At 47.0% G+C, this 9,643-nt stretch overlaps 1 protein-coding gene across 6 annotated transcripts in view; it reads right to left on the bottom strand.

Moving 5' to 3' along the window:
• The window catches only part of ACACA (acetyl-CoA carboxylase alpha), a 198,250-nt gene that overhangs the window by 23,681 nt on the left and 164,926 nt on the right, over positions 1 to 9,643 (bottom strand). For all 6 annotated transcript variants that reach the window (XM_081844038.1, XM_081844035.1, XM_081844037.1 and 3 more), the window contains 4 exons: positions 8,662 to 8,758; positions 7,405 to 7,540; positions 3,304 to 3,481; positions 2,222 to 2,334 (listed from right to left, as the gene is read on the bottom strand). In XM_081844038.1, coding sequence (XP_081700164.1) covers positions 2,222 to 2,334; positions 3,304 to 3,481; positions 7,405 to 7,540; positions 8,662 to 8,758 — 524 coding nt within the window. The remainder of the gene's footprint in view (positions 1 to 2,221; positions 2,335 to 3,303; positions 3,482 to 7,404; positions 7,541 to 8,661; positions 8,759 to 9,643) is intronic.

Genomic DNA, 9,643 nt, shown 5'->3' with positions numbered 1-9,643 from the left:
ACACGTAACATTGAGTGACATTTTAATAAACACGAAACTAATAAAGATTTCGGTTACGACGCTTGGGAAAAAATTGATAATGAGCAGATCTGTGTCACATTATTCAAGATCTTCCTTGTGCTGCCCCCAAGCCCTCTCTGCCAGTGGAAACCCAGTGGCGGAGAGAGAGGTTCAGAAGGAAAATGCAACGCTGCCCTCGGATTCCCTCCACCCAGCCACCCCCCGCCCCACAGATGCAAGAGCACCGTCCGTCGTGTCACCGTCGTCCCCCCCCCCAATGTTGCCACAAAGCAGCCGCTCGGTAGAAATGATGGCGGCCATTCAGGGGTTAAGAGAGGCAGCGAACCCCCAGCTAATGAGCAAGTGTGCGGCAGGCTGTTGTAAGATAAATGGAACTCTCTGCGCTTCTGCTGGAGTCAGCATGAACCGCGGCCCTGCGGCTTGTTTGTGGCAAATGGAGTGCGCAAAATATCAAAGGGCAGTGATCCAGAAGACGACCGGCTTTGACAAATTTTAAATTGGCCAGAAAGAAAAACCGGCACACACACACACACAAAAAAAAAAAAAAGGAAAAAAATGAGAGAGAGAGGGAGAAATTATGCAATTCGCTGTGTCCTACAATCTAGGCTCATTCTGCTTTTGAACAGCATTAGTGGGTGGGGGAGAATCACCACCGCCACCGATGGCCCGACATTGAGAGCAATTATGAGCCATCTAAGCAAGACACTTATCAGCAACCAAAGCTTTTAATGCACACTCTCCCATTCTCTCTGGATGGTGGAGAAGGGGCTCCGCCTATGGTGTCACTGGTGGTGTTTTGCACAGAAATTATTAGCTTGTTTCTTTGGTGGGGGGAGATTGGCGTCAGTAGATTTTTTTTTATAAAAACAAAACACATACAAACAAACCATGCTATTTAAAAAAAGGGCAGGGAAAAAAATTTGAAGCCTCTTTTAATGGTAGTAAAAAGTGCTCTTTTTGGTTTTGTATTGATTCCTCCGAAAGGCTGAGTGCAAACCAGGGTGAGAAGAGGAGATTCAGGGGACGTTAACAGCAGCTGAATCAAAAATGGGGATTCAGGGTGTGAGTTCAGCACATCTGATGCTCTGGTCGGGAGGAGTCATGTGTTAAAAATAATGTTCACCCTTGTGCTTGGACACATCCAGCCCCTACAAAGAAAGGGCAAACTGTTCCTGGTTTGCCGTACCACAAAACACTTTCAGACACAGCTTCAGGGTTCGGTGCAAAGCAGCCTAGCTGCAATGTTTGTGGGTTTTAAACCAAGCCGCCTAATTGCAACCTCCATACAGATATGGCACCAACATGCAGTAAGGTATTTTTTAAAAAAGGTCGTAAGAATGTAAGGGCACAAATAAAAGAGCTCTGCTGGATCAGGCCCATGGCCCGCCTAGTCTAACATCTTGTTCTCACAGCGGCCACCAAGATGTCTGTGGGAAACCCAAACACTGGACCTGAGCAGTTTCCGGCAACTGGTATTCAGAATCATTTTTGCTTCTGACTGTGGAGTAAGAACATAGCCCCCTCCTCCATGAATTTGTCCAATCCTCTTTTAAAGCCATGCAAGTTGGTAGACATCACTGCTTCCTGGGGGAGCAAGTTCCATAAACTACGTGCAGCACGAAAAAGTACTTTCTTTTATTTGTCCCAAATTTCCCAACATTCAGCTTCATTGGATGAGTTCTAGTGCAATGAAAGAGGGAGGAAAAACTCCGCTTTCTCCATGCTATGGAACATTTAATAAACACTTATCATGTCACCTCTCACTCGCCTTTTCTCTGAACTGATACACTTTATTGAATAGAGAAAGCACTGTATAAATCCCAAATATTACTACTGTGTCCAGGTCCAGCACCCCCCCAACCATCTGCCCCATTCCCCCTAATGGACCAGCCTCCACTGTAAATTAATGCAGGATCTGTAACTGCAGCCTCCAATTGTTTCCAAAAAATCTACACACCTGGCCTTAGACAGACCTTTCCAGACAACACAGTCCTCCTAAATGCTTTCTTGTTCTCTGCCTTACAACCTGAGGAATAAGGAGTGGAAAAACACCACCGAACACACCTTTACCCCCCACCCCCCATGATTCTGACAGGCAAAAGCCTCAAAATGGGCCAACGGAAGGGAAAAGTGGATGCATTTCTTAGAAACTAGCTGGACAGGTTTTTATCTGCACATGAGCAACCCCACCAACACTCACCAAGTCGTTCTGCCAGACGCACGTAGATGGGATCCACACGCCTCATTGTCTTCACCAAATCTTTCTTTCGGAACTTGATTTCCACTGTGCCTTCGGGCTCCAGAACCCCTCCTCTGAAGAAAGGGGGTGGGGGGGAATAAAAAGGAATATGTTCTCAAAGAGGCTACTCCATTCAAGGCTGAATGAATCTAGACTGGGAGGTGCCCCTCAGAGGGGAAGACCCTTCTCCCCCACAGCAAGCAGCCTCTTAGGGATCCAAACCTCATGAAAAAGAGGGGAACTCTAGCACTAAATCATCTATTAGACTAGGATTTATTTGAGTGTGGCATCCACCCTGGGGGAGGAAGCGCTTCATAGCAAAACAACAACAACAACCCAGACCCTTCATATTGTTCAAATTGCCAGACTAGGCTTCTAGGCAGTTTTATGCCTTAAAAGCAGCCTTCCAGGACATGGTGCCCTCCTGACATTCTGGACCACAATGGGTTGTGCCAACAGGGGCTGATGGGAGTTGGAGTCTGCTCTGCGAGCCACACCTATTGTCCTGCTTCACACTCTTCCAGAGCGGAATCTCAGATGCAGAGCCCAAATGCAGGCCTCTCTGTACAGTGGTACCTCGGGTTACATATGCTTCAGGTTACAGACTCCGCTAACCCAGAAATAGTACCTTGGGTTAAGAACTTTGCTTCAGGATAGGAACAGAAATCATGCTCCGGTGGCGCGGCAGCAGCAGGAGGCCCCATTAGCTAAAGTGGTGCTTCAGGTTAAGAACAGTTTCAGGTTAAGAACGGTCCTCCAGAACGAATTAAGTACTTAACCCGAGGTACCACTGTATGGCCCTAAAACTCTCTCCAGGCCACACCTTTTCCCTAGCCACACCCCTTCTCCCCAGGCCACGCCCCTCACTGCTGCAGTCAGGTGGACTTGAATGGGTCTGTCTCTATACACGGCAGCTTCTGATAGGTTGTTGGGACTCTCAACTTCACGGTAATGGGATCTGGGCATCCCTCAGCTAGTTGGATGTTTGCATCTTTGAGGTAGGCAAGCTGGGATGGAAGGAGGTGCGAGACTGAAGCAATTACCTGCTTTCCCGATCTGCGTACATCTCCATGTGCCGGGGGTTAATGGTGGGGTCGATCACCACCCAAGAGCCCCCTCTCAGCTCCGCTTGGGGCGGGATGTAAACAAGGACAGGCTGCCTGTACTCCCGCAAACCGTCCACGATGTAGGCCCCGAATTTCAGCACCTGGTCGTACATGTCTGCACAGGGAGGGGAAAGGACACAGGTGTAAGAATCCTTCAAACAGGAATTAAGGCTGCACACAGAGCCCATCACGGTTAACTCATGGAATTCACAGCTTCAGCTTGACGTGACGTGGCCACTCGCCATTTATCTCCGATGGCTTGTTTTTGCTTTTTAATGGTTAAGGGACATAGATCCATGGCTGCTAGCCACATGGGCCAAACAGAATCTCCACATTCAGGGGCAGTCAGACAGCATGATGGCAGCCTTTGCTGACCTAGCACTGTGCTTGCTGAGAGCTGCTGTCCGAAACATCTGGAGGGTGTTTTTCTGGCTACCTCATTGTTTTGCTTGTAGTACACAGGAGTGGCTGATCTATTAGGGCAGGCATGGCCAAACTTGGCCCTCCAGATGTTTTGGGACTACAACTCCCATCATCCCTAGCTAACTGGACCAGTGGTCAGGGATGATGGGAATTGTAGTCCCAAAACATCTGGAGGGTCAAGTTTGGCCATGCCTGTATTAGGGTGAATGGGGCTCCGGCCCACCAGTCCCAGTTTGCCCTCAAACAGCTTCCACCTGGCCCTGCCTGGCAGCTCCCTCTTCCTCCATCTCAGTGTTGCCCTTTGTAGAACCAAGAGGTGGGGAGGCGGAGGAAGGGGACAAATCTAGAACTAGTTGGCTCTATCTGCCATTGGCTCTGGCTCCCCCTACTGTTGGCCTCCCTGCCTGACACCCCCTACAAGACACTTTCGTGGGTTCATTTACAAGGTGGTTGTAATCTAATATTCCTGGTTATCATGAGAAGTGAGAAATAGTTTTTTTAAGACTGCACTCCTGAAGGATTCCCAAGGATTGCTCAAATGTATTCTTTAACTGATGTTCAGGTGAACGGAACACACACACACACAAAAAAGCTAGCAGCAAAGAGGGGAAACTTTTTTTAAGGGGGAGTGAATGTCATCTCTGGGTGAAAAAGAAAAGATCCTTATTTTTTATATAAATATATATATAAGGGGAATGACAAATTTATTGCTAATTAAACAGTCACTTTATTATGTAGTGCTAGCAATAAACCACTTGAAGCTCCTTTCAGCTAATTCCAATGTTAAGAAAATAATTGCTCAATTCAAATTATTTTAACCAAATTAATTCTTTAGGAGACATTTTTTAGTAGTGCTACATAATAAAATAATTGTGTAATTAGCCTGGCATTTTTCACTCCTGCCATGAGCGTATATTTTAACTCGGTAGAAGGAGGCTGGCCAAATGGGGAAGACTGCACTCCCTCCCTCTTTCTCATTTGCACAGAGACGGAGATTTTTTAAAAAAAAATAAATACAGAGAAAAGGGAGATGGGGCAGGAATGAATCAAAGGGAGCTTCCTGAATGTAGCTATTTTTGCATGGAATTCAATTGCAGACTGGCAAGTCCAGGCTACATTAATTTATACCACCACCCCCTCTCTTTAAAAAATAACTAGATTTGTTTTACTAATGTGATGGATGAACCAGATCATTGTTTGTTTGTTTGTTTGTTTGTTTGTTTGTTTGTTTGTTTGTTTGTTTTTGGTGAACATAGTGTTCTGCAACCTTCCTACAGAACACCTGAACGGATCTTCTCTACTGCCACCTGAGAACCTCTGCAGTGGGCAGTACTGAGCTAAATGTACCAAAGGTTCGACTTGCCTCCTACGTACATTTTTGCTTGTGTTCCACAGTCCCTCCATTGCCCTCTAACAGGCAAAGGCAAAGGCAAAGGACATAGATCTGATGAAAGCAAAGGACTGTGCTACTGGGGAAGAAGTCCCAAGTATAGCTGGGCAGACTTACTGAAGGGGACACAAGCTTATTTTAGAGCAGGGATGGGGTACCTGTGGCCCTCCAGATGTTGTTCGACTCTAACTTCCACCAACCCCAGCCAACAGGGATGATGGGAGTTGTGATCCAACATCTGGAGGGCCACAGGTAGAGGAAGAGCAGTGAATGTCATGTTATGTCTAAGGACGTAGGAAGCAGACTACTGGACATCTGGCTCAGTATCATGTACCCTGACTGGCAGAAGCAGCTCTCTGGGGCTTCGGAAAGGGGTTCCCCTCCAGCTCTATCTGGGGGTGGTGGGTGCTGAACCTGGGGGGTCTCTGCATGCGAAGCAGGGGCTCTAACCAAAGCAGAAGCAGAGATAGTTGATCCCTGTCTCTGATGGACTGGGAAAGCATTTTCAGTTTTGACACAATGACCTCAGAACATTCTGCCACTGACAGAAAATCCTTCAAACCATCCGGTGCAAAGTTAAAAGTCTAATTTCCCAGGCCACCGGAACAACCTTATAGGTTTGCACTGGCAAACACAAGCATCTGGAATTTTTCTCTGCTCGGGTAACTGCACTTTCTCTCTCTCCCCCACCTGCTTTCTGACTCTGTCCATCAATTCTGGGCAACACTCAAAGCTCGAATCATCCTTAGCAGTTTGGATGGGGCTTCAGAGTAAAAATGACAACACACACACACACACACACCCCAAGCAATACACCCATTGCGTACATATAAAAAGAGTCTCCTAAATTACACTCAGGTTCCGCCGCGATATACACATGCAGGTAATCAGAGTTTGTTGTAGTTGTTTTTAAAGGTCTTTTCATTATTATTTTTTCATTCTGGTCAAAGTCTCTGGTAACCATTTCCCCTTTTTATTGTTATTTATAACCTGTCCCAGGGGGTGGGGGTGGGGTGGGTAAAATAATAAGTATAACATGAAAAACCAACCGAGAGCGACCCCGTAGCGCTACCAGCAAGGCGGTTTAATATCTTTGGGATTTGCATCCTATCAACCGCTATTCACGCTGAGCCCAAGACCCCGGTGCTAATTTCGAGTAAATTTCACGCTTGATGTCTCGCTGTTGTGGGTCACTGGCGGTTCGTCTAAATAAACTGCTTCCCTCCATCTAAATATTCAAGGCGTCCTCTTCCTTCTTTTTTTTTAAAGAGGAAATAATAATTTAATTTTTGCATTATGTTGAACAGCCTCACGGCTAGACGGAGCTCATTCGGCAAAAAGAAACCTTTCCCACTCTCGATATGCCTTTATTTATCCTACAGATTTTTTGTTTATCTATACATATATGGATATAAATATATGCGCAAAAGCCAGTGTGTTTGGGGACACGTGTGCGTGCGTGCAACGGCTTAAATTAGACCTCCTAGGCCGACTTGTAAAGAGTCCCCCCCCTCCTCTACTAATGTCAATTCTCAACATGGCAAGAGCGATCTCTAATCTTTTCCTACTCATTACACACAATTTTGGAGTCATTTTACCCACGGCGCAGCCAAATCTTAGCGGAGTGTGTGTATATATGCATGTATTTGTGTGTTCTTAGGCGCACCGAGGGGTGGTATAATTGTTTATTTTCACTCTCTGCTTAATCCTCTGCCCCCCTCCAGCTCCCGCCTCCCCCTACCGCCCAACATGGAAACCAAAATTGCAAGCGTTTCTCTTAAGGAGTGTGGGAAGATTGACAACAGATGCTCCCTTAACTTGCTCCCTGGGTTCTGCTATCTGCTGACACTGGATAATGTCCAAGGTGATCGCCCTTTGAGGAAGCTTCTTCTCCGGAATACATGTTCCTTCCCACAGTGGAAGCTGGTCCATGAGGACAAATAGGGCACTGCCCCACCAGCCTCTGTCTACCCTTGGCTAGCATCCACTTGCCTGCCTGCTGACTTAAAACCAGCCCAGAGGTAGCCCTTGCTATCAACTTCCTCTTCCTCATGGTCAGTTTTGCCCTTGTACAATGCAGCAGGGAGGAGGATGTGGGGAAAACAAGAATTAGTCAGTTTCACGTACTATTGGGTTCCCTGCCATCCACCCCACCAATCCCAAAGGGCAAAAGCAACCACTGGCTGAAATAACCCCACCCATTTTTAAACAACAACAATAATAACCTTTCATTCCTCCAGAGAAGCCTCTCCAGTTTGCAAAGACCATCAGCGGCAGCCCTTCCCGGTTGAAGTCCTTTATTGCTTGAGCCGTCTTGAAGGCTGAGTCAGGAAACCACACCTGGCCAGCCTGCTGGATAATCTGTTGCAAGGTGAGTGAGAGGAAATGGTTTGCAGGTGAGTACAAGGATCAGCTGCAAGACAGCATTAGCAGCAGCAGCAGCGAAAGCTGCCAGTACAAAACCAAAACCGATTAACTGCAGGAGATTAAGGTTACTTTAGTCCACAGCTGCTAAGACACAGGGGGCTGCACTCAGAGCAGACTCGTGGAAATGGAACGGACCCACGGTGGTCCTGGCTGCTCATGTCAATGGGTCTGCTCAGAGCTTGATGAATCCTGGATACAGCCCCAGCAGAAACACGGCAAAAGCTATTTGAAGACTTGCTGGGTCATCAAGGAAAACCTGTCAGGGCAGGGGGGTTGCGAAAATAGGCAGGGCATGCAGCAAAATGGGAGAGGTGTGGTGGGTCTCTGTGTGCAACCCATGGAGACCCACTGCGTATACACCCCTCCTTTCGTGTGAGTGAAGGATGGAGGAGTGAACTCCCTACAAATGTTGCTCTGGAGAACATCAGTGGCTCTACAGATGTTGTTGGCCTACATCTCACACAACTCCCATCACCCCGGGCCATTGGCCGGTCTATCTAGGGCTGATGGGAGTTGGTATCTCTCAGCTGGAGGATCACAGATATTCCCCAGCGCTATATCACTTCAAAGGGATATGCTTCGGATGCATGCGGGCATGTGAGTAGCCCCAAGGACAGATTTCAAGTCAGTGCCTTGTTGCAGAATCAACTGAGAAGTTAAGCAGTCCTTCACATTCTACTAACACAGAGCTCTGTGTAACTTGGAGGCTTGTGTGCACTGTGGCTCATTGCCTCCAAAGTTTGTCCCATTTTTATTCATTTATTGCCTTTATATCCCACCTTTTCCTCCAAGATCCCCACAGTAACCCTGGTCGCCCACTCAGCTTCATGCCCAGGTGAGGATTTGAACCCTGGACTCTCAGGTCCTAGTCCGACATTTTTAACCACTACACCACGCTAGATCTAGTCAGAATCACCTTGTCACTTTTCATACCCATTTGCAAAGAATGAAACAGACACATTTTCACCACCCTCAACAATGATTGCCCTCAGCAGCATAGCTTGCATCGCATCCCCTAAGGACCCATGCCATGTTTTAGGAGCTAAAAAACCTACCTTGGCTTCTGAGTCCAGGTTTGCAGGGTCTGCAGGAATGGTCAGCTCCACTGTCCGGGTTTCAACCGCAACCACTCCAACAGGTATTCCACCCAGCCTGGTAACAAACGGCAAAATGCACAATTGCATTTACAATTACATTTTTAAACACAAATTAAGTTGGATCCTGGTCCAAAGCAGGATCGACTGGGTGAGAGAGGGGGTTAAACCCTTTCCTCCTGCGCAGTTTTTCCAACTAAAAATCCCCCAGACCCAAGGAAGAGACAGCTGCTGCTGCTGCTTGTGGGGTTTTGTTCTTTTTGTTTTGTTGGGGGAAATGGAAATTTATTTTGAAATGGGGGGGGGGGACCCTCACATACCCAGCCCCAAAATCTATAGAGCACTGCCATCAATTTTAGAATTAAATATATGCAAAGTGATCAGGCATTTAGAATATTCCTCGCCTTGGCTTTCAGTTTTTTAGTCACTTTGCTGCATCATATATAGCCATCCTTTCCCTCTGAACCACAGATAGGGCTTAAGTTGAGCAAGAAAGCCAGAGAAGAACATACAAGGCAGAAAATTCTTTCTTGCGGATATTACTGAGCTTTCACCAAACACCCTCCCAATCCTCCATACAGTCAAGGAAAAATGCATTATTTGCGTTCAAGGACATATTCCACCCAGGCAAAAACATTAAAGGAAGGAATGAAGCAAGGGCAGTGAAGACTGTGGCCAGGGGACTAGGGCTGTGATCTATGGAAGAGTCCTGAGGGCCACACAGAGAGGCTTGGAGGGCCACATTTGGCCCCTGCACTTGAGGTTACCCACCCCAGTATTGACAAGTCTGGCTGTGACCTAGAAATCAGAAACCAGTTTTAATTTCATGTCTGTCTGGAAAACTCACAGCAGGGCCTTAAGCAGGCCCCCTGACCCAATCTGCAGTACGGAGATAATTATACTGAGCTCCCATGCAGGGTTGTTGTAGAAATGACAACAAAAT

This window comes from Podarcis erhardii, assembly GCF_964252035.2.
Source record: "Podarcis erhardii genome assembly, chromosome: 16".
Classification (NCBI taxonomy): domain Eukaryota; kingdom Metazoa; phylum Chordata; class Lepidosauria; order Squamata; family Lacertidae; genus Podarcis; species Podarcis erhardii.
Note: the sequence above shows the minus strand (reverse complement) of the source record. Positions and strands in the feature narration are given on the sequence as shown.